The sequence below is a fragment of the Pimephales promelas genome, chromosome 24, assembly GCF_988280905.1.
Source record: "Pimephales promelas chromosome 24, fPimPro1.hap1.1, whole genome shotgun sequence".
NCBI lineage: Eukaryota > Metazoa > Chordata > Actinopteri > Cypriniformes > Leuciscidae > Pimephales > Pimephales promelas.
In genome coordinates, this window is record NC_142792.1 from 8327203 (window position 1) to 8352996 (window position 25794).

A 25794-nucleotide genomic window follows, 5' to 3' on the forward strand; every position below is an offset into this window, starting at 1 on the left:
ACACGTAGGCTCACTATTGGCCGACGCTGGTCATGTGTGTGATGCGTGTGACGTACAACAACAGATCGCCCAGAGAGAAGGAAGTGAATAGTTGAAATAAAGTCGTTATTTTTGTTTGTTTTTTTGTGCACAAAAAGTGTTCTAGTCGTTTGATAAAGTTAAGATTGAGCCACTGTAGTCACTATTTTAACGATGTCTTTAATAACTTTTCGAGGCTGGCAAGTTTCAATCCCTCAAGAAGCCTATGGACTAGTATGGAGGAGTGATCCAGCTCTCAGATTTCATCTAAAATATCTTAATACATGTTCCGAAGATGAACAAAGGTCTTACGGGGTTGGAACAACATGAGGGTGAGTAAATACTGACAGCATTTTCATTTTTGGGTGAACTATCCCTTTAACTTTAGCATGTAAGCTATAGGGGCTCAGCCGAAACCTGGAGGTAAAGGGTGTTTTGGAATAGCTCGGCTCACAAGTGACTCAAATCGCATTCCTGGATGATAGAGTCAGATGGGGCATGTTTTCCTCCAATAGAAATGTACTTATTTCTGTATTGAACCAATCATTTCAGCTCGTCACTTTCCTAAAATCGTATAGAGAAATCAGATGTGACACACTTTTAAATGTAAGTCTAGGGGCCTCAGAATGCTTTGCTTTTCCTGTCTGCCTGAGAAAAATCCATACGGACACAAAGTCGGCATGCCACAAAGGGTTCATTCTCTCCATATCTCCCTGCAGTTTTCCTGGTGGCACTTTTAACTGCCTGCCGCTTTGCTTCTCCAGCTATAAATCAAACGTGTCATTTGCAGGCTGATAAACGCCGCAAAATTCAGGTTATCAGAGGATTATTGGGTTAACTGAATTAAAAATTAAATTGCCTGTTGCACATTGGCGATCAACTGAATAAGTGTTTGAGTAATATGTACATAACTGTGTGTGTCAGAGTGTTTTCGAAAAATGAATATAGTCATGCTTTTCTACAACAGTGTTGATCAATTAAAATATTTGTGTGATATTACATTCATGTTTGTATGTGGGTATCATTAATACATTCAAGACTGCTCAAATAGGCAACTTAAAAAGGTGCTCCATAAATGATCAGTTGTTTGATCATAATGTAAATGAATTTAATTTTTGCATTATGTCTCATCAAATATAATGGAAAAAGAAACATGATTCAAAATATAATTTTCCTTTTTGTGATACACTGAAAAGCAATGCTAATAAATATGCATCGACAGTTTTGAAAAGTATATGGGATCATGCTGCAATGGATGTGTCTAGTTATATACAACTAATGTAAACAAACTCACCCATTTTCTGGGTCTTCCTCTAGGTCTTTTCTCCCCTGTGGTCTCAGCTTTCTGCAAATGCCAACAACCATGAATTAGTGGCCGGTATTTCATCAAGTGCTTTAAACAAATTTTTCAGGCACACAATTTGTCACAAGCAGAGTCATTTTCATATATGGCCACAAAAGGAGATGTAAGGGTAAAATGTAAATGTAAGGGTTTAATTTCCTCTAATGCTTTTAATACATAAAGAGTTTGTAAGGTATATCCGGGCCTCCAACAATGAACTGTCTCCATTGCCCAAGTTCCTGGTCTGTGCAGCGTAATATTTCACTAGAGGAATTTTATGCCATTCAAGTGTAAATAAGAGCACCATTATCAGCAAACCCACCCAGATAAGGGCCATGAAAGACAGTTATGGGGTTTCAATCACAGCGGCTCCAACTTAATAACAGGGGTCCATTGAAACACTGTAAAAATAAAACACCTCACGGGAAAATGTCTTTAGACATCAAAAAAGTCTTGCAACACAATGAAGTTTAACAGTAAATTGGCTGGCTGACTTTGGAAGAAGACCAGCATGGGATTTCCCACAGACATTTTGTGTTGTTTAAGCAACAATTCTATCGCCCTCTGAAATTGTAAGTGAAATAATTTGACAGGTGGAAGCAGGAGAGTCTTTCCCTGAGGGTCTGAATGATGGTGCCTTCCTGCCATGGTCGAAGGCAATTAACAAGACAAGACACGTCTTCCTTATTTATAGGATATAAAGTTTTCTTCTGGCCGTGGGCTTTTGTCATGCAGAGCCCTGCGGGAAACCTTACTCAAATCATCAAACATCTATGAATTCTGCGAATGAACCAGGAAAGGTAGGTGTCAAATGTATCATGTTTGTCGGCAGAGCACATCCAAACGTGTGAGATACAAATCAATGCTGGTAGAGTATGCATCTCTGTCTCCATAAATGTGTAGCTGACATTCAATAAAATGTATTTAGTAATTAAAAAAATGAGCTAATAATCAGTTTGTAACATAAAATTCAGCTAAATTCATTCAGTTAGGGTTGGTTTTGTTAAGTAAAACTATTACAATTGTTTTCGATAATTAAAATTAAATATTAGATGAAAACTTAGATTAGTAAGGTCGCCTTGTAACTAACTGAAATAAGTGATTTTAAGTTGAAGTACTCACTGTAAAAAAAAATTATAATACTTGATAAATACAATCAACTTGGGTCTTTAAGTAATTTCAATTTAAATTACATTGAACTGACTTAAAAATGAGTTGAATCGTGTATAACTTATTAAAAAGTTGGAAATTGCTTAACTTATTTTGATGAGTTAAAGCAATGTAAGTACATATGAAGAGTTCAGATGCAAAAGCCTCTAAATGCCATTTGAAATTTTCTTCTTTAATGATGATTTTTTGTCAAACTTGTATATTTAAGTTCAGTAATTTCACTTAAATAACAATTAATAGGTAATTATCATTGCCATTTAAGTGAAATCACTGAACTTAAATATACAAGCTTGATAAAAATGATCATTCTAGAAGAAAATTTCAAATGGCACTTAGAGGCTTTTGCATCTGAACTCTTCATATGTTGTCATAACTTATTGATCATATACAGTGAAAATTACAAAAACTAAAACAAATGGATTAAAATAAATTAAATCGAAATAGCAGTATCACACCAATAAAATCACACCAAAATCAGTAAAACTTAAACTAAATTTAAAATCGAAACTGAAAAAATAAAAATAAAGGGTAATTCAAAAATAATTATTTATAACTCTTTTTTATTAATAAATACTATAAGAGTAGGTAATAATACAAATACAATGATGAATTTGATCAAATTCAATAAAATTATTTATTTCATGAATCGGACAACACTACTCTCAAAAATGTACTAAGCGGGAAGATATCCAGAATTTCAGGAAATTCCTTACATTTTGGTTTTTCCTCACACAACGCTACATAGTTTATGTCTATATGGTTTCAGAAGACTTGAAATATCGCAATCAAGCCATTTTGGCTAAATTCTGGACAAAAGATTCACAGACCCGCTTCCTCTTTCATTATATTCTTCAAAAATGTATCTTTTGTGTAAAAAAAACGTGCTTTAAGGCTACAAGAGATTGACACTTGGGCAGTACCCTTAAAGGGACAAGTTCCTTCCTTATTTACCCCAATAACGTTCATGGCAGTACCTTAGGTGTACATATAACTACTATAAGATAAAATATGCCTCTTTTAGGAGTAGATAAAGTACAAAGTTGTCCCTTTAAGGGTACTGCAGTGACAAGCTGTTGCACTCCTATAAGGGTACTTTTTTTTTTCTGATCGTAAAAAAAAAAGAAAGTCTCTCATATGGGTTTGGAAAGACATGAGGGTGAGCAAATGATGACAGAATTTTCTTTTTTGGCGAACTATGCCTTTAAAACCCAAACTCTCATACATAGTTGGAATACTTCAACAAAGGCTTTTACAATGCATCTCTGTCTGTTGTGTTGTGTGTGATGTGTTTAGTCCTGTTTGGGTCAGTCTGTTTGCCCTGACGAAGTATGCAGGCATTGTCAAGGCTCACATTACTACTTCTCCAACAAGCAGAGTTTGTTTTGAATACCCAAAGGACACTTTACCGTTCTGCAAAGGCATGATGGACTGGAGAAACATAAACCTGAGAGTCGTAGTTCACGCCACAGCCAGTCACTAAGAAAGGACACAGAGGCAGCTACGGGTCGGCGGTTAGCTTAAGAATTTTGTGTCCTACACACTTCCATAGACGTTTATGGGATTGAAAAGGAGTGGAAATATTATATTGCTGTGCCTATAATGAATTGCAAAGACTTGCAAATTCTCAAAGACACAAACCCTTTAAACTCTCCTCTCCTTGTCTGCGTCTTTCTCGGACCAATCAGTGTCTCCCTACCTTCAGTCCTCTGTTGGGGATGCTGCATTTTTAATCAAGAGTTTTAATGGTCTGCAAGTCGACACCCTAATCAATTAATCATGTCTGTGTTTGCGTATCTCGTCCAGCCATGTCCCGTGTCCACAGCAGACACGAGCCCGGGCGCTCACTCGACTCTTCCACACCAGGACATCCTGGCATGCGTGTGAGGCCGGGGACAAGGCCATCTCTCATTAATGGAAAGGGAGGGGCAGTCTCGCTTCTGCCAAACCCACTTTTGCGAATGGAGAGTTTAAAATTAGCCCCCTGGTGCCCCGTATCAAGTTCCAACAATGTCTGGTCAACGGAAAATATTCCGGCTAGTCATTCGGGCCAATGAATTGAGCAAAATGATCATAGCGGGCCGGAAATGGTCTGGTTATATGTCTTGACAGTTAAAACTGTGTACCATCTAGGTATAACATGGCCTGTTCAGCCTGGAATGTTAAAGGGTTAGTTCACCCAAAAATGAAAATTAAGTCATTAATTACTCACCCCCATACCAACCCCGTAAGACCTTCGTTCGTCTTCGGAACACAAATGAAGATATTTTTGATTAAATTTGAGAGCTGTATAACTACCACATTGGCTGCCTAAGGGACTGCCTCTTGACGGCCCAGAAAGTCAATGAAGAAAATGTTTAAATATCCCAAGTGACTACCGTGGCTCAACTATATGTTTATCAAGCGACGCCAATACTTTTTGTGCGAAAAAACAAACAAAAATAACGAGTTTATTCGACTATTTCTTTTCTTCCTTGTAGGCCAGAATGAGAATTCCTTAGATTTCCACGACGCATGCGCGAGATTTGCGATCTGATTACACCGCTTACACTACTTCAGATCGCAAATCTCGCGCATGCGTCGTGGAAATCTAAGGAAGTCTCGTTCTGGCCTACAAGGAAGAAAAGAAATAGTCGAATAAACTCGTTATTTTTGTTTGTTTTTTCGCACAAAAAGTATTCGCGTCGCTTTATAAACATATAGTTGAGCCACGGTAGTCACTTGGGATATTTAAACATTTTCTTCATTGACTTTTTGGGCAGTCAAGAGGCAGTCCCTTAGGCAGCCAATGTGGTAGTTATACAGCTCTCAAATTTAATCAAAAATATCTTCATTTGTGTTCCGAAGACGAACGAAGGTCTTACGGGGTTGGTACAGCATGGGGGTGAGTAATTAATGACTTAATTTTCATTTTTGGGTGAACTAACCCTTTAATATGATCCCACTTCTCTGGGTTCTTTAGAGCAATTAAGAGCTGACAATATCAGAATCTTTATGTGCAAATTAAATTGCATTATTTATTGACAGCTACATTTCATGAACCTGGAGGTTGTTTATTCGTTGCATTGTCTCAAGACATTATCTATCTATCTATCTATCTATCTATCTATCTATCTATCTATCTATCTATCTATCTCAATCTGGGGTGCGCTTGCCATACAACTATGTAGTTCACTGCTTAACTATCATAGTACGATGCATCGTTGGAGAAATCAACTAGCTAGACACGACTGTTTGTCGAAACCCATTGTCGCAAAGTATCGTTCAACCACGTTTGTTTCGCACGTGTTGGAGTAATAACTACTTTCAATGAAACTGTTTGAGATTCAATTAACGCTAGATTTTTTATATATAAATTACAGACATGTCATCTGAGGACTATTTCTAATTGTTCTCAGTTATTTTGTTTCATTACCAGACTCAATATTTGGCTCGTTCTTACATAGTAGAGCACGTTCGCACATGCGCACTCTTCAAAATCGGTACTTTAAAAGACGTAAATTACATTGGTATGTATTCTAAATAAAAGGCACCGGTTGTACTGAATGCCAGCTTGCTTATTTTGCTCAAGATAAGGATTTATTACGTCCAAATGTCATGCAATATAGAAACTATGCTTCTAACTACAGGTCGAGAGCTGTTGTTCAAACCACACAACTTTGCGATGCTGTTTGGGAATGTTCGTTGGAACGATTGTTTCGGGAAACACCGACTCAATGAACTGAGCTGATACGAACTTGCGATCATAGTTGGCTAACGATGCTTTCGGGAAACTCACCCCTGCCCTGACCGACTGTTACGTCAACTGTTTCAGCAAGTACAGCATCAGTTTGGAGTCAGTCGGAGCCTTTAAATCGAGGAAAGTGTTAGGAGACACAGAAGATGACTGATTTGGGGTGGGAGAGTAAATCTTTTGAGTAGTGTCTCTAGTGAGGCACCTTGCCGATTTTGTCTCCTTTCATCTCGGTAGATTATTCAGTCCACTGTATATCATAAAAAAGCGAAATAGTATTACACTAGCAGAAAATTGCTCAAGCTTTTCAAAGTGGGCCAATGACTGTTTACAGTGGTACATTACTGTGAAAAGAGAGTGGTCAGAGCTGTCACTGAGTTATTAACGCAGACTAATTCAGCTCCCCTCGATGTCTCGGGACGAGAATAACATCGTAATGCTTTTAAAAACTAAACGCACTGACAGTTGAGGGCACTTCCCACAAACACATGCCAGACTAGACCACACACACAAGAGAGGCTGAAATGTTAATGACTTCATTACAAAATGCTCACCAGAAGAATCCCTCTTTAAAGGCATTCCCAATACTTAAAACAGAATTCAGCAAATACAAACGCTGACACTCACAACTAAATCGTATGTGCTTTTCTGTTTACACGGGCATTAGTAAGGAATGGGAACAGAGTTCGTTTGGCAATATGCAACAGTGCATGCTCTATACTCCCTGCGCAGAGTATACGCTTCATGCACGCCTGCATGTTTGTGGTTCTCTCACGTATGCCTGGTCATTTGCCTAAGGCGAGAGCGAGAGAGAGAGTAAGTAGGTGTGTAGGTCAGCAGGACTCCCCCTGCCACATTACTGGAGCTTAGTGTTAACTACTCTGCTGAAACACACAGCAAAGGAGTTCGGGTCACTGCGGTCCATTCACATAGGCAACACTGAGGCGTTATGATTGAGACATCAAGAAGGGAGCCCTCGACATTCACACACCCCGGATGTTGACACATTTCACATCGTTCACATCATTCGTGATAAATGATTCATAAAAATGGAAGGATAGATAGATAGATAGATAGATAGATAGATAGATAGATAGATAGATAGATAGATAGATAGATAGATAGATAGATAGATAGATAGATAGATAGATAGATAGATAGATAGATAGATAGATAGATAGATAGATAGATAGATAGATAGATGGATAGATGGATAGATGGATAGATGGATAGATGGATAGATTTGTGACTGTTGAGGTATTCAGAAAGTTTCCTGGTTCTCACCTTCTGCGCTGCTTTGGAGGGGCCCTTGTTCTTGCTTCCTTTGGGGCGTCCCCTCGGTCGTTTGGGGACAGGCTCTCCTGTAGGTTCCTGAAGAGGAGAGCAGGTGAACTTAGGCCATGAGGACAGGAAACAAAGCCATGGGCTACTGCCGCTCCATTTTCTATCAGCAAACCAAGTGCCATTTATTTGGAAGGAAGCACAAGCATACTATTCAAGCCAATTTTAAAGGTTTCAGTTGATAACATCATAAATATATTGCTCAAAATGACACCAAACATATTTGGACACTTTCTGGTTGTCAAACGCAAGTGGATCAGGTCCATAGTTAATGTGATGAATTACACCTGAGGCTACTCTGCTGTGACAACTGACTTCATACATCAACTAAAAATGCTTTTAAGTGATTGTAAAAATAGTGCAGGTGCCACAGAAATTCATACATTTGAAATGTCTAAATCCTTTTCTGAGACTGAATACCCTGATGCACTGCCCCCCTCTCAAAGAAGATAGGGTTCCTTTCAAGCATACGCACATTTACTGGTGGTCTCCCCATTCACTTGTACTTTATGAGTCAAGACCAAAGCGGACAAGGTTTTGTGTGTCTATGTGTAGTACTAGGCACACAGGGAAAACAACTAAGGGCAACTTTATTTCTGGACAGACAACAAAACATTATTAAAAAGATATTTTTTGCAATACAACTTTTTAGCTTTATAAATATTTATGTGATTAACAGTCTTCTTTGAAATAGTTTCACTTATATTTGCCTGCATATATGGATTATATTAACTATAAAGCAACTTTTTTTTTAATAGTGAATTAACAACAGCACCGTTACTACACAAGATTTTAGAATTTACATTTTTTTACTTACATGCAACATCTTTACATGCCAAAAATCTGTGTATTTGGTGACTGATTGAGTATTTTTAACCCCACTTGCCAGCTCATCCTGATGACTACTTGCCATTAGAGGTATTGCAGAGAGTCACCGGTGAATTGCTTAAGATAGTGAATCACATCCTCTAACCACAAACACTCAAAACAAGAATTTAGATGGATGTGGTCATGACTAAACAGTTTGATGTTCAGTTCAATAACACTACATTTTAATTACATGCTTGTTGTTATAGTAACCAACCACTGCACAGTGCACACATCAACATATACATTTAAATCAGCTTATATATATATATATATATATATATATATATATATATATATATATAGACACACACACACACACACACAGAGTACATGTCAAAAGTTTGGAAACCTTACATTTCATAACATTTCTTATTTTTTTCTAAGGATTTTTTTTCCTATTTTTCCTAGGATTATTTGATGAATAGAAAGTTCAATAACAAGCATTTATTAAACGTATTGATTAAATTTATTGAAGCATGTATTAAATAGAATTTTTTTTTTTTTGCATTGTGTCTTAACTGTCACTTTTGATCCATTAAATGCAACCATAATGAATAAAAGTATCTCTCTTTTTTAATCTTACCTTGATTGAATGGTTCCATAAAAAAGCAACAACTGTTCTCAACCTTGATGATAATAATAATAAATATTTCATGAGCAGCAAATCAGTATATTATAATGATTCCTGAAGGATCATGTGACACTGAAAACTGGAGTAATAATGCTGAAAATGAAGCTTTGCCATCACAGAATAAATTATATTTTAAAATGTATTAAAATAGAAAACAATTATTTTAAATTGTAATAATATTCCATAATTTTGAGGGTTTTTTCTGATTAAATAAATGCAGCCTTGGTGAGCATAAGAGACTTGTAATGTTTCCAAACTTTTGACAGATACACAATACAACCTAGGTTTTTAATATATTGTCATTTTTGAACAATATAATTTAGTAATTATGTTTTGAAATTTAGATAGATGCTTGTGCAAAATTTGGTCCACTGGTTTGCTGATAATTCTGATTCAGAATGCTATCTGATAGAGAGAAGTGTGTACTGTACAAATGTAAACAAGTGCAACTCCTTCAATAAACCTAATTCACAAGCTATACATTCCGTCTGCATGTATTCTTCACAAAATAAATTCAAACCGAAAATGCAAAACAAGCACACAAACTTGATACTTTTGTCTTAAAACACAGTCTACAAAGTGGGTAGCTGACATCATGTTTAAAGCAGTGACAGCTGGGTCCATCAGTGTGCCATGCTTTAATTCATCAAAACTATTTTAAATAAATGTTTTCTAATTCATCCTTTATTTAAAGAAAAATGTCATTTAAAATCAAGTGAATGTTAAAGTATTGTTAACAGTGAAAATAAAATAATACTGTTGAATTAAAAAAGTTATGACTTAAAGTTAAGTCCTTCTTATAACTACCTAAATAAACACGAGAGAGAGTGTACATGTACAAATGTGCAAAAGTACAGATATGCATTGCTTTAAGCAGTACTATACAGTAGCCTACACAAACTGAGATATAGCTGGATAAATGAAATCTAATACAAATATTAAGAATATAATAGTGCTGAAAACAAACAAACATTCCAAACCAAACTAAATTGGTTTGCTGGTCTCCCAACCTGGCTAAGCTGGTCACCCAAAAGTTTCCAAATTCCCCTTAAAACCTGCAACCAGACCAAAATACCAGCGTAGTCTGGTTTTAAAGCTGTTTTTGCAGCAGGGGAGCATGTAAATATAAGAGCCATAAAGTGCGCGCGAGGAGTAATAGGCTATGGTTACTTTATTGAGCAGTCCAGCAAAGTTTAAACAACACGTCCATTCCCAATTTAGAATATTAAAAGTGCTTATGGTGGAAGAGATACGAGTCACACACTGACCTGTTGCGGCTTCCTGGGTCTGCCCGGTCCCCTCTTCTTTGGCTCGGCCGGGGCGGGCTCGGGTTCGGGCTCGAGCTGCTCCTGCGATCCTGAAGCTTCGCCGGCAGCTTCCTCGCCGCGCGCGCTCATCGTGTGTGTGTGAGTTCCAAACAGAGTCTCGCGCACCTTCTGTTCCTGCAGCACGAGCTCTCCGCCGGTCAGTCAGTGTCTCGCGCTCAGCAGTGCGCGCTTATCAAAAACGATGCGATTAAAACCGGTGCGCTCATGAAGGTTATGCAAAATGTAAATTAAAAGTGCGGTATTGTGAGAAGCACGTGCTGCCTCTTGGTTGAGAATTTGGCTCACACACACAAACACAGGGAGAAAAAATCTCCTCTGTAGAATTAAGTGGGGGTGGCTTTAGTAATAAAATAAGCCCAGTGATCGATTGCAATTTGAGCGAGACATTCGCAGAGGGAAATTGTGACAGTGCACTGTCAGATCCACGCTACTGCGGATTCAAGAATTTGCGGGGAAAGACTTTCTACGCGGATTGGTTTAAATAAACATGGGGGCATTTTAAATGCATCCCGGCTGCCCACACGGAAATAAGTGTACAGAGACTGTGGATGAGGATGAGGTATACATTTAAAAAAAAAAAAAAAAAAGGAGAGAGAGAGAGAGAGTGGGGCGAAAATCACTTTTCCCGTGGGTGGATAACACGAGGAGGGAGGGGGAACGAAAGGCGCAAAAAAAGAGAGAGAGAAAGAGAGAGAAAAGAATTGGACAACAGCCAGAGAAAACATGAGAAATACTAAGAGGAGAGACCACATTGAGACAAACTCACGTGTCCAGCACCATTCATGTTACTGGCTACACTCCAGAAAGTTTAAAGACACAGCATAGTTCAACACCGTTTATTTGTTTGTTTGGTTAAAGAAATGTAATCCATATAGCTGACATGAACTTATCATGTGCTCCGATTCTCTAAAAAAAATTTTCCCGGGAATAAATAGGCTATTTTTTAAAAGTGTTGTAGAAAGTAGAAAGGTTTCTAGTAGAAAAAAAAAAGTTTAAAGAAAAAGTTTAGTAGCATTAACTGCTGCACTGACAAGATCAGATTTCAAAATCTCAGTTCCGATTTTAGAGGTTGTATAATTGCGATACAAATTGCTAGCAATATTAAAACCAAAAAAATGTGGTATTTTATCTAGCCTATTGATTAATTTGTATACATTTTACTATATATATATATATATATATATATATACCTGTATAGGCCTATAATTGCAACTGAAATCAAATACAAGAAAACAAAAAAAAATAGCCTAGTTTTTGATCTATGGCATGAAAAAAATAACATGAGTTGCAATTCGATAAGTGAGAATATGTAATACGCTAATAGCCGGGTCCCTGCTGATTGGTGTTTGGATTTAGACAGAACGGCCACATAAGATGCTGAATTCGGAACTGCAGTCTGCATTCTTCATATTTTCCCCATATCTTTCTTTGGCAACAATAATAAGAATTCATTAAAAAAAAATCATTAAAGCTAACATTTTTAGCTTGGGAAACGCACAGCGCTGGCCGTTCGCGCTGTAACAAAGTTTTTTAAAATTTGTGTTGCTTACAAAAACAAAACAAAACGGTTCGTAATCATGAGGAGTATAGTGGCACTGCATGATTTTAATTCACCAAAAAAAAAAAAAAAAAAAAAAAAAAAAAACGCCTTATAAGAGTCATCGGTAGTTTTCTTTCCGAACGTTATGAAAACCATTCAAGTAAAACTTTTTGTTTGTGAGTAGCCTATCCTTTATGTCATTAAAAATGCAATTTATTGTTAATAGCACGTAGCTATAATTTTGGCGTTCACGTCACGCCTCACGTGCATACTATGACCATGTAGGCCACTTTCTGCAACTTTACACACTCATCAAAAGTGTGTGTAAGAGAAAGGCAGTTGTTTTTTTGTTCCTGAAGGCCGCGAGCACAAGCAGATCGACCTCCAACAGCCGCGTGTCTTTGAAGTCTTCCGCCCATCGACGTGGAGTGAGATCAATTACACAAGAACAACAGTGACAAAGAATAAACTGCTTTACGTGGAGGGCCTTTCCCACGATCTGACCGAGCCTGCTCGACAAACAGGGGGGAATGGCAAAGTCCTCCCAACCCTCTCCAACTGAATACAATTGTGTCAGAGATGGGCTTTAGAACCAAGAGCTGGGGGAACTTGAACTCCAAGAGCTGCACAAAAAAACATAATGGGAGAAAAATTAAAAAGTACACCATAAAATATATAGCCTAAATAAAATGTGTGTTTTATAGGTCAATGACTTGAATTATCTATGACGTCTTTTAATTACAGTTATTTGATTTTTATGGGAATTAAAGCTTAAAAATGTTTAAGAAATGTTCATTAAAAAGCAGTGCAGCACTTTTATTCAAATATATTAAAATGCTAATATCAGATTTTAACCCTTGTCTGCCAAATCAAAGTCCGTGAGGGTCAATTACACAGGAAGCCATTTTGTTGTCATGTGACAAGAACATCATACATAGACACCGATATCGATATCACAGACTTGTCATAAATTGTTTTAAAATTAAACAATAGGCTAATTAAAAAAATCTTTAAATATTATATAAAATGTAAAATGCAATGATTTAATTCGATTCATCCGTTGTCGTCATCTCAGACATAGGCCTACTTTTTTGTCATTAATGCAATGCACTAATGAGTGTGCGTTTAACATTAATGCACTTTTATAGGGTTATATATTATACTGAGTGAAGATTCTTACTAATTTGATTAATTTGATCCATGATTCTGTGTTTTATGTAATACGTCAACATCTGGGTGCTTATTTTTACACTACTGCATTTTTATATTATTCCTCACTGCATGCTCTTTGTCATTACACTGAAAAAAAAAAGCATGTTTGTAGAGCTGGACACAGAAGGAGTGCTTTTCTTGTGAAAGAGACTGGTTAATTTGTAGTTGGTATTCAGTTCATTCATAAAAAACAGCTCTCAGACCCCCAAAGAAGGTGGAGAAGAGGAATTTCAGACCACTCCCCCGCAGACAGAGCGGCGTCAGGACCGCCAGCGAATGAAACGAATACGATCAATAGCCCCAGCCACAAATTACTGCCCAAAGTACTACCAAGATCGATTACGGCAAACTTGAAACTTTTGTCAGAACAAGGAGACATATGACTTGAATGTATACATATTGTGCAAAATGCACTTCACTCAGATTCCAGATTCAAGAATGGCAAAAAGCTTCCCATTGCCAAAGCATTTATTATGTTAAAACTTTAAATGCATTAAAAAAAAGTCAAGGTTTATATTGTCTTTGCTTTATTGTCTTTGATTTATTTTGAAGATGCAATATGTTTTCCACCATTAAAAGTAATGATTGTGGTAGTAAATCACAAGAATGCAGGCCAAATCTGTAGAAATGTTAAGGAAACAAAGTGCTCACAGGGTGTAAAAAAAAAGGAGCATGTGCATTTCAAAAGACATTCTTTGGGTTAGACACAGATTTCCTTTCTCTCTCTCTCTCTCTCGGACAGAGGAGGGGAGCGCTCTGGGCAAATTGTGGGAGAACTCGTCCACCGCAGCACACTAAAAAGATTTGAGACCAACCACAGCCCCTTTGCCACCCCATGTCAATTTTAACCGTTTCATCCCCAGACAGCCTCAAAGTGGCCCCCACATATGCAATACATTTATGAAAGCCGGCTGCCAGGGGCCTACAGCCTCACATCAGACGCAAACTGTTAAAGCATTTTCCTCTTCACTTCAGTCTCAAAGCTGCATAAGCAGCGGTAATGAAAAAAAATGAAACAGAAAATATTCAATTCTCATGGGGCAGCTTATCATGTTCTGTGAACAAGTCTCAGGCAAAGAGATGAGCATGTTTGTTAAAAATGGATGTCAGACGTTTTCTTCAATAGAGCTTTTCTCTAGTCCATTTTCACAATTTCTGTATTTAAATATGATGAAATGCATTAAATACAGTCTTATTAGTAGCTGAAAGCTAAATCAAGTAAGCCAAAATAACATTTAAAGAAATGTGCATGAGATCTAGGAAGTATATACAGTATATACACACAAACAGTAAATAGAAGCCAACATGGTCATCCTAACCAGACAGCCTTTTTGCTCACTTAGAAACAGACTATCTAGGGTCAGTCACCCTGTCAAAGGGTTAAAGGTGATTTGGGGCCATAAAGACAAATGATCAGCCTGAGCTGCCTCTCCCAACCTCCTTTCTGAAGTGACATAGACGTCTGGCCAGCTCCCAGGCCACCTTGGAGAGACAGGAGGCAATGTGTGCAAGCTCACACAAACTCCCACCTCACTGAACCTGAGTCCCCTGTGAACAGCAGGGTCCACTGGTCTATTCATAGTCTTCAGGCTCTCGTATTCCTAATGTAGTCATATGGAAAAGGGAAGGGTGGCCTGTGTATATGGAAATGGACCTCTGTGAACTCGCACTTTAGTTTGGGAAGCAGGTACATTTGTGGCGTCACAGGGTCAACAGAAGGTTCTGATCCAGAAAGAACACTTACGTGTCACTGTGTCAAGAGGCTACAGTTAAGTTTACGGTTTACCTTGGGAATCACACATCACACTTGAGATGGCGGCTTAGTTCACTCACACTCATGTCATTCCAAAAAAAGAAGAGACGTTTAAAATAATTCCTTTCAATTATGCAATTATCGTAAAAAACTGAAGCTTTCAACCTTGAAAAAGGTTGGCAAAAGTTCCATAAGTTCTCTGAAAATGGCGTTAAGAGTCAAACAGCTTCATTGAAAAGATCTAGTTAAATTGAATTATTTGTACACAAAATCATATGTGAATAATGATCTATGCCGTATGGCTCCAAAAAAGTCAAAATTGTCAATTTGGAGCTTGACAGTTCTAATTTCACTTTATTTTAAAGTACTGGACCAGATTCTCTTCAAAAAATTCAACAAGTAAACAAATTTAACAAAGGACTTGATATATTACCAATTGACAACAGGTGGAATCAGCCATAACACACTCCCACTGTTCCCGGGACCCTGAGGACCTGACCCCGGACCACCTCCGTTTACAGAAGTTGTGTTTGTGTACAAACACAGAGCGATACTGACCTGGGCCACTCCAGCTGGCGAAGGAGCCTCAGGTAAAGGTGATCTGCTATCAGTACGACAACCATCCATTAGTCAATCTTCCCTACTGATAACTAATATCTGCTATGTGAACATTAACCAAAGTGATGCACAAATAAACATTCTGATCACTTTAACAAACCCACAAAACCAGAAATAGACCTTGTGAACCCATTCAATGCAAATAAGATGGTAGGTCTATATCGGATATCCTTAAATTACGCAACTGGTCTTGTAAGCATACATCTTCATATTAATGAACAAAGATTAACTAAAATGTGTAGTATTTGGTCTTGTCATATATCGGCAAATTTTTAACACCATGCTGATACTTTAGTGCCATAAAGTGGTCTGTTGTCTGATGGCCCAGAACAATTGTACCATAGCTCTAGACCTGGTGGGAAGGTCAGATGTGAATGCTGTACTTAAAGGAGACCTCCGGCGCAAAATGAACCTTTGGTCTAATAAAACATTGGTACCTAGTCAATAGTTCTCTGAGATTTGTTTTCATGATAATCGAATGTAAAGAGTTTTATCTCTAAAAACTGTTTAGCGTACAATGCTAGAACTGGGGGCATTTACGAAGTAAAAAGAAATCACTAGTTTATACCACTAAAAAGGCTCAAAATAGCCCCACACTAACACAATAACATAATGAGGGTCCATACATGCAAAACGAAGCATTGAGAACTTTGTAAGTGTACAGACCGTTTAATAAGAAGATACTTTATGAAGACAGATCACTTCGCGTATACAGACAGGAGCCATCTTAGAAAATAGTCTTGAAAAGTCGATCTCCGAACGCCGTTCATACAGTTTAGCTCACTCAGCACGACGTTCGTGGTTTGACTAGTCGTGACTGTTTTCCAAAGATGGCTTCTGTCTGTATACACGAAATGAACTGTCTTTATAAAATATCTTCTTATTAAACGGTCTGTACACTTACAAAGTTCTCAATGCTTCATTTTGCATGTATGGACCCTCATTATGTTATTGTGTTAGTGTGGGGCTATTTTGAGCCTTGTTAGTGATATAAACTAGCGATTTCTTTTTACTTAGTAAAACGGTTGACTAGGTACCGATGTTTTATTAGACCAAAGGTTCATTATGCACTGGAGTTCTCCTTTACATTCTTCAGTAAAGCTACCGTAGGGGAAGTGTGTATCATTCTGCTGTGTTTGCCTACGAAAATTTTTTATCTTGGAATTGGAATTCAAAAGAAATAGCACATACAATCAATGCTTATACAACAATGCGGAAAGAGCTATTCTGTACTATAAAGTCACCGTGTCAGACAAAACCTATTACTCTTAACCTATAAAACAATTCACACACATTTTTAATGAATATTTGCATGAACTCTGGCAGTCATTTTTGCATGTGCACGCTAAGCTCAGCAAACTTGCTCTTTGTGTTTAAGAACTTCCAGTGCCGGAAAATCTCAGCATGTCCACTTCCCGTGATGGAGGCATTCAGGAAACCAAGAGCAGAAAAACCCACTGACCTTTGACCTCTCTGCTGCCTGCCAGACTTTTACCTCCACACCTTGTTAAGGTCAAAGAGTAACTAACACAAAGGATGTACCACCCAGGCTGAGGTGAACCGCGAAAACCTTGTGCACTGTTTTTTTCCCCCCTTGCTTTCTCACGACTAGATAAACTAATTAGCTGACTATAGTTAAAGAATGTGCACAGTCCCAAACTCGTCACTTTACTCGCGACTATCCTGTGAAGTCAAAAGCAGTCCATTTCACGCTTTTTAGACCCCTCAAATCATGGTCGGTCGCCACCAATGCATGGGTGCTGCTCCATTCAAGAAATAGGAATGCTAAGTTGAGCTTTCTCCAGGTATCATAGACCAGCTTGCCATCCAAATGAGCAGTGTGCTCCCCTCAATGCCAGCTCTAAATGTGTGTTCTGCAGATGACAGCTGGCAGGCCAAAGGCTCCATCTGCCGGCACAGACGAGAGAAGATGACAACTAACACTCCCCATTCACTCATTCACTGCAGGTCAGAGGACGCCAAATGAGCGCATTCCACTGAAAGCCTCCAGCCCTGCTAAATCTATCCCGACGCTTTATCTCTCAGTGCGCCTCACTGCCAAGAGAGACATACAGCAGTCACTGCGTTGTCTCCGAGACATGTTCAGATTTACAGCACACTTTATTACATCTAGATGTTTTTCTCATGAAAATGGGAAACGTTCAACCTTGGGAGTTTTCTTGCGTAAATAGCTTGACTTTTAAATGATACGTTTTTAAATGTATAATAAATAAAAGTTATATTTTCTACATAATATAAAGCGATCGTGTCTCTTCAGAGCGATTAAACCGTTTTACGATTCTTTATTAACTTTTTGAAGCGTCAGAAATCACTCAGATTTCATCAAATAGATCATTTGTGTTCCCAGTCTGTAACGACATGAGGGTGAGTAATTACTGACAGAATTTTTAGTTCAGTTCGCTAAATAACAAAACAAAAACTAAGTCTTTTTTACAGTGTAGAATTGTATGTATAAATTGGTGCCGTTGATGGAATACATAAAAACCTTGGTAAGTCTGAATGTGAACTATTAAAACTGATGTAGTTGAGAGTGATTATTATCGATGGTTGTAAATCAGTGAGAACATTTCTGTGTACGACTGTTTATTTTACTTCCACGCAGTTGTTGTAAAAGAAATTCCTTTTCTCCACACATGCTTCCATCATATGGCGACAGCAATCCCAACTATTTTCTATAGGGGGTTTTCGCCAAGTGGAGACACATGTAAAGTTTATGAATAGAGCGAGTTTTGGTCAATACAGAATCTATGTTCTTCTATTGGCTGAACGCAGTCTAACAGGGTGCAGCAAACCACAACTTTGTGAGTTTTTCCTCGAAGGCAAATGTTTTTCCAACAGAAGAAATATTTTCAGAAGCATGATGTCCCTTTCACACACACACACAAGGACACAACACACATTCATACACAGTCTCAGGGTAGATCTGTTGAATTCTGCCCTGTTCTACAATTAACTCGTTTTCATTGACAAATTTATGGAACGTTGGCCTCCTAGACAGGAAGTCTTCAAAAGAGAGCAAATGGCCTACTGCACATTAAAGATCTCCACAAAAAAAAAAAAAAAACAGCTCAAGTGCGGATGCAACAGTAAACCTCACTACCACTGAACACTGAACAGAATGCGTTTGGTTGCTGAAAACTAGCTTTATACATGCAGATTTATAGCATTAGATCAAACTAATTTGTAACACCGCAAACCAATTATTTCAATTATTATTCTTGAATACATGTTAAGCTGAACAGATAGCATTTCTGGTAATGATTACTGTAAAAAACAATTAGTTCAGTTTACTTAATTATATTATGCAAACTCATTGCCTTAATTTCAGTAAACTTAATTGCATCAAGTTAATCGTACTTAATCCATTTAAGTTTTGTCAACTTAATTCTGTCTGTGATCTGAGAAGTGTACTCCCAGAGTGCATTGCGGCATGAATAAATTAATTGCTTTGTTTTTCTATTTTTGGATTTATTTTACCATCACAATTTTATTTGCATCGTTATTGGGGTTACTTACAAGAGACAACAAATAAATAAATAAATAAATAATTTTCAATTAATTAAATCATTAAAGGTTTTTCTGAGTAACGAAGGCATAGCAGGCAATCAGTACAGATTACTAAGAAATTTTAAGTAAGTTTAACAAATTATTGGACATAAAGTAAAGTTAGAAAAAAAATAAGTAAGAAAAATAAGTAAGTAATAAGTTCTTAGTAAGAACAATGTTTAAAGTTGTCCTCCGTTTTCGAGGTTGCCATGAGGTACTTACGGTGGAGATGAAGGGGACAATTTTTTGAGGATTTAAAAGCAAAAATATAAAAGCTCATAATTTGATAAAAGTAACACTATTAAAAATAAGTTTTCTTTATTGGCATTGATAACATAGAACAAGTAACCTTTCCATTCCACAAAAGGTTCTTCATAGAAGAAAAAATTGATTCACAATGAGAAAATGGTTCTTTTGGGAACCAAAAAATGGTCCTTCTATTACATCTTTTTTTTCCCTTTTTTTTTTTTATAAAATACCAAAATAATATTAACATGTATATTGTTAAAGCTGTGTGGATACTTTTAACCTTTATGGATTGGCCCCACTCAGTTCCATTGTAGTTGCCTCAGTGCACCCCCGATTTTTGCTCTTTAAAAAATTAAATAAAATGAGAATTATTTTTAATTTTTAAAATTATTCCACATAGTGTTAATGGAGCTGAACTTGTACTGAACCTAGAATATTCCTTTTAATGAACAACCTCTTTTTTTTTTAAAAAAAAGATCAAAACCATCTTTTAAGAAAAGTGTTAAAGCATCTAAAATATGTTTCCCTAATGCATTTGTATAACTTCATTCATTCATTCATTCATTCAGTAAGTGTCTTCCTTACGTTTACGCTCCATGAAAACAAGAGTTTTGTGGGTCATCGAACTGAGTTATTGATTAGTTTCCTTTTAAGTAAATGAGTATTCAGTCATTTGAGATAAGGACACAAACTTCAGCTAATGATACATACCTTTCGGAAACCATTCCGTCGTCACCTGTAGTTTGGTTGGATGCTTGGAGTAAAGGTCCGTCCCGGTGACCTTTGTTTGGATTTAGGGCTGGGTAAGTGGAGTGATTGGTGAGTCTTGTTCCAATAGGAATGATTGGAATGCGAGATGCTATAAAATAAGTGAGGGAGGGGCCAGCAAAGGTCAATACTGTCAATACCTGAAAAGTCATTTGCATTCCTTTCCCATTGAGACCAAAGTTCTTGCTATTCGTGCTGATTAATAGAAATGAAAATGGGAAATTAAAAAAGAGACTTAAAATATGTCCATCATTTATCTTGAATTTAAGTAAAGAAAAGAAAAATTACACATAACACACATCAATATTACAACTCTACAATAACTCACACATAATCAATCTGCAAATTTCTGCAGTAAAGAATAAAAAAATGAGATCTCTATACTATCTCTAACATTGTTTCCCAAAGAAAGAAATGAGAGCAAATGTTGAAATTTGCTTTAGATTTCGGAGAAGTTCTCACATCTCTAGAGTTTTTAAAATTAAAAACATTCAAAGTTTTACAGTTGAATACTTATAGGACAAAATTGTTCAATTTTGAAGGAATTTTAGGAGAAACATCTGAGACAAGGTTAATACTAATGTGACATAACTGAAACCCCCATTAAGATTAGATTGCTTAATTGCTGATTTGTAATAAAAATATAGTGAGAAACATTTGCAACAAATGTATACTCAAATGAGACAATAGAGAAGGCTCCTTAGCAGTGCAAGAACAACCTGTGAGTAATAATAATACTGATAAAAATCATCACACTGGGGAATTCTCAATTAGTCTCACCTGAACATTAACATCAATAACACCACTGCTAATAAAATAGAGACATTAGTATAGAATTTGGTGAACAATAAGATACTTCAGGTTTATGTTTACATATTGATCCTGTAGAGAGAAAGGGTTTGTTGATTGGACCAAATGCTATAGCGGCCTAATCTCACTACTCAAATAAGCAACCTGAAGAATTTGCCAAAAGCCCATTCACCATTAGCCTAAGCAAACATAGGAAGTAAAACAACATTGGATCGCTGTTAAACACCTGCCAAGGCCAACAGGAGAACAGAAGATTAAAGCAAATTCAGTTTGACTCAAGATTTAGTCTTTTGCAATTGGATGTCTAATTTGAGCTCTAAATATGTTGGACCTCAATTACGAACAAACATGAACATATAGGCAATCGATACAATTATGCAAATATTAATACGCACAATATGTATCTATATATTTGGACTTTCTGATTTGGATTGTGTAACTAAATGACGTCTCAGTGTGTCTGTCTAGGCGACCTCTGGCAGCAGCGGAGCGCGTGAGCACTGCTCGCAAGGACCCTGAAAGAATGCACTTTCTGTGGGCCCGCTCCAAGATTTGTTTTGAAAAGAAGCCAGGGGAAAGTCTGGAAGGCTAAGTGGAAGCAACTGAGCAGCGGTGACATCCTAAAGATCTGGCGTTCGCTCAATGCTCCCTGCCGCCCAGGGAGCCAGAGGCAAGTTTACTTGCTTTAGAGAGAAAGAAAAAAAGAGTGAGGAAAAAGCGTGAATGAAGAGAAAATGTTTTTTGTGAGCTGATAAGTGTTTTTTTGGTGCGCCTTGGCAACCACATATCACGTGGTATGCGTGTCAGGACCTGTGTTAAATGTTACACAGTTTTCTGTTTTAGTCGGTTTTTTAAATTTAGATTAAATATGCCATGTCATAATCATTACTTACATACATGTTTATATATTTAAAAATATATATACATTTGGTTCATTTAAAGGGGTGATGAACTGAGAAATCAAATTTTCCTTGAGCTTTTGGCATCTAAGAAGTCATCATATTTAAGAATATCCTGAAAGTTTCAGAACTGAAAACGTCCTTGTTAGTCCAATAGAAGCTTTTATTGACACCAGCCTCAGCAAACGACTCGTTTTTCAAAGTGGGGAACTATGATGTCAAAGAGGATAAAACACCACCCCCGCAGAAGAAGATCAACGCCTACTTCAACACGGCTGGTTTAGCCCCGCCCACCGACTCGCGCATTACACGCATGGCTAAATAATATAGGCCTATCTCGTGGTGACAAACCAGATCGAGATACCGAGCAATACAAAAAATTGTGCAGTGCCTGGTTGTGGAAGAAGACAGTCACTGCATGTGCTTACTCTGGATTCCAATAGGACTGCATGGATAAACTTGTATGACGTTCCAGCTGATGAGGTAAAACATTGTCCGTCTCTTCGCTTCATTTCACTGAGGATTGTTTTGTAAACAAGACTGGATTTGTAGACCGATTAAGATTAAAGAACGTGCTGTGCCGTCTATATTGGATCTGACAGGAATGGTGCAATACACGGACTCTGGGTCCAACATGTAAGGGCGAATCATTCCGGTTGCCATTTTACAAAATTGGACGTTTTTTTTAAAACAATTTCCCCCAAGTGCATCGGCGGGTGAGTCGAAACTCATTATAATATGCAAAACTGTTATCCACTCACAGCAGTGGGCGTTTACTTCCACGTCTTCAGTGCGAGACGCCCATAAAACAGAGCGTTTTTCAGCTAGGCTCAAAACTAGGGTACAAAATAGCCTATTACTTATGCATTTTGATGTTTCTGAATGCAAAAACCAAGCGAACGTCATAGGTTGACCTCAGACAACAATATAATCAAATTTAAAAAGCCAGTTCATGACCCCTTTAAACATGCATCATTTGTCGATGACATATAAGTTAAAAGATAAAAGTTGGCGTAGATGGAAAACGTAAGAGCCTACACCCAAATCATGTAAAGCAGATTAACAAAGCTAACAAAAAGCATTTTGTTTGCAATTTCATGGATGTAAACCAAAACACAGGAATATGATTTTAAAACCATCATCAACAAGGTAATCTCAACCTTGCATCTTAAGAAGAATTGCATCTTTGTGCATGGAAATCAATACGTCATTTTCTTCTCATAAAGGAACTAGTCTGATTCTTTCTATCGGGAAACGGTGAATGAAGTTGTTTGGTTGAAGGCATGGATTTACATTTTCAATTCCGAGTTTAACTCAAAGAGCAGTTGTTCTGAGCAGCTCGATTCTCCAGAAGGTTTTCCACATTTCTGGGCTGCAGAGCGGAGGGAAATTCCCATGGCTTCCTCCACAGTTTGGCTAAGTTGTTCCAGAACAGGACCATTTTATTCTCAGGTATGCAAATCATGAGTGCTTTGTAACCATTCTATATTTAACTCTGGGCTCAGAGATCCTGCTTTTCCTCCCATGGGCTTTGAGAGAGAAGGGGCCAGCTAAGAACCTTAATCTTGTCTTTTCCTCCAGATGCAAGTTCTGCACAGGCTGAAACTACAAAGACACAAATGCCCTTTGTCAGTTTTATGGTGTCAGCCCTTGAATACGCTTTTATAAAAGCTAATTTTTCGCTCAACAGTATGAACCGCAGAACTCGGCAATGAAACAAGAGTGCACAATTTCACCCCGCTTTCTCCGAGGCATAATTGATCCCAGAACCTTCGGATGCCATTCTGAACTTCCTTTCTCACAAACACATACCTCTACCCATTAATTAATCACATGGCTAACATGTTCCATACATCCTCCACTTAAAGAATAAATGACATTTCACCACATTTCACGGTGTCAATATGGCACCCACTGGTCGTTACCTCTAAAAGGGCTCCCTCTCTATGCATAAGCTTTGACTTTACAACAGCGAGCCCAATACCGCTTGTCCACAAATGTTACGCTTCTGCATTCATCACCTATTAAAGCTCCCCCAAAGCATCCACTCAGCCCTCGGGACAGCTGTGGGGTCACGCACAGGACACATTCACTGGGTTCATCAGGATGTGTGCTCAAGATGCAAACTTAAGCAGTCAAAACAACCTGGCAGATTCAAAACAAACACGGACAGAAATTACGTTTTCCCTGCTCGAGAGATGCAGACTCCCATACACCAGCTGCAGACGGACACACACGTCCCCAATAACAGCACATACTCCTAAACCAAACACAGGGGTCATGGAGAGCCTCATCCCCTTGACCAACTTCAAAACACAGAGCTGCTTTTTAATTCCCCGTCCTGGGAAAAGAATGTCTTACCGAGGCTGCAAATTAACTATTTGAAGAGCATAGATCACCGCTGGACACTTCCTGATAGTAATGCTAGGAATAACAAAGCGGCTAAATCCTGGGGTTTATTTATGTTCGGCATGCCGGAGAGGTGGTGTGGTGATCGCCTGGTGGCATTCCAAAGCTGTGATGTCTCACTTGTAGACGCCCAACTCCAGTTCAGAAAAAGTCGACAAGACGACAGTAGAGGGAAAGACGTCCTGCACAACTTTCTCAAACAATTGGGGTTACCTTAAAAGATTAATCGGTGGTTTCACATAGTTTAGTATTGAAACGAGTGCCAGTTGCAGTGTTTTTGGCTTGGAGTCAAAGGTCTTGTCTTTTCTGACCTAATGATTATTTTTTTGTTGTTGGGTAAAATACAGCCGAGTGCATTTGGAACCAATCACTTGGTACAAGCGAGGCCTGGTAGATGCTGAATGTTTCCTTCATGCTCCAAGACCCTGGCCATACTGCCTACCCTCGGTCCTTCATGTGGTTTCTGTCAAATTGCATCATTTGGAGCGAGGCCACAGGCAGACTCTGTCCCTCTGCCCCCACACTGCTCATTGAAAAAAGCAAATACTTGGCAGAAGTTAACAGAGCTGAAATGAGATCACTGACTTTTCTCTAGGAAAGGAGTCACAACACATCCATCAGACGAATGCCTGATAGAGCTGGCAGAACTACACTATTCCACAAATTCTTTTTTTTACACTTACTTTAGTGATTTGTCCTCCCTTTCTTCTTGGCTTCTGCAATTGACCAGATGATGACATGTGAAGCATCCCGAATGCAGGGGAAAGGTGAGTCTGACTTTAACAAGTCTGTTAGAGCTTGGGATGAAGCAATTCTTTTAGGATAATCAGCAAGGCTTTTCAGGACTCCATGAAAAGTTGGAAAGGGCCTCCAAAGACTTATCCTATTTCACTCCTGGTCCTTGAGGTGTGTCTAACTATAGAAAAAGAAGAGTCATTTCAAAGAGTAAACGTATGCATTGAATTGATGCTAGATCTAAAGAGATATGTTCAATCAAAAATGAAAATGTCATCATTTAATCACCCTCATATTGTTCCAAACCCATATGACCTACTTCTGTTGAAGACAAATAAGAGAAATTCCGAAGATTGTTCAGGGTGCAATTAATCGGGATGAAAGATTTCAATGTTCAATAAGCATATAGCCAGCAAACACAGAACGTCCCCTAACGTTCCCGAATGGTCCCATGAGGTTTTTTTTTTTTTGAGACCAGACAAGAACGTTATAGGAACATTCCATGTAGGTTATTTTAGGTTCCATTTTTATAACGTAAGGAGAATGTTCCGGGAACGTTCCCTTAACCTTAAGGGAAAGTTCTAGGAACGTTCTGGGAACCAAAACCCTAACGTTCCCAGAACCTAAATTTGTTTGGGTAGACTTGAATATGGAATATGGAAGTTTACAATACTTTTATGGTACTTTTGAAGCGTAAAAGCTTCAGTCCCCGTAATTGCATGGAAAAGCGCCACATATATGAGAGGGAATTTGGTCAATGTTGGATTTGTGTGGATATAGAGCTTCTTTACATTGACCAGGAGA

At 37.9% G+C, this 25794-nt stretch overlaps 1 protein-coding gene and 1 long non-coding RNA gene across 3 annotated transcripts in view; both read right to left on the reverse strand.

Annotated features, from left to right (window-relative positions):
* hmga2 (high mobility group AT-hook 2) overlaps positions 1 to 11290 on the reverse strand; it is a 32533-nt gene extending 21243 nt beyond the window's left edge. Inside the window, exons 1-3 of one of the 2 annotated variants that reach the window (XM_089126758.1) lie at positions 10371 to 11290; positions 7545 to 7631; positions 1313 to 1363 (exon numbers count right to left, since the gene is read on the reverse strand). In XM_089126758.1, coding sequence (XP_088982884.1) covers positions 1313 to 1363; positions 7545 to 7631; positions 10371 to 10499 — 267 coding nt within the window. In that variant the 5' untranslated portion in view covers positions 10500 to 11290. The remainder of the gene's footprint in view (positions 1 to 1312; positions 1364 to 7544; positions 7632 to 10370) is intronic. The other variant, XM_039668604.2, reaches the window with a different exon arrangement.
* Positions 11291 to 12137: 847 nt separating this feature from the next.
* LOC148965170 (uncharacterized) lies at positions 12138 to 24348 on the reverse strand. The gene is made up of 3 exons (XR_016150020.1): positions 24208 to 24348; positions 20081 to 20228; positions 12138 to 12593 (listed from the first exon to the last, which is right to left on the reverse strand). It is a non-coding gene; the product is annotated as an uncharacterized LOC148965170 (long non-coding RNA).
* Positions 24349 to 25794: the final 1446 nt, after the last annotated feature.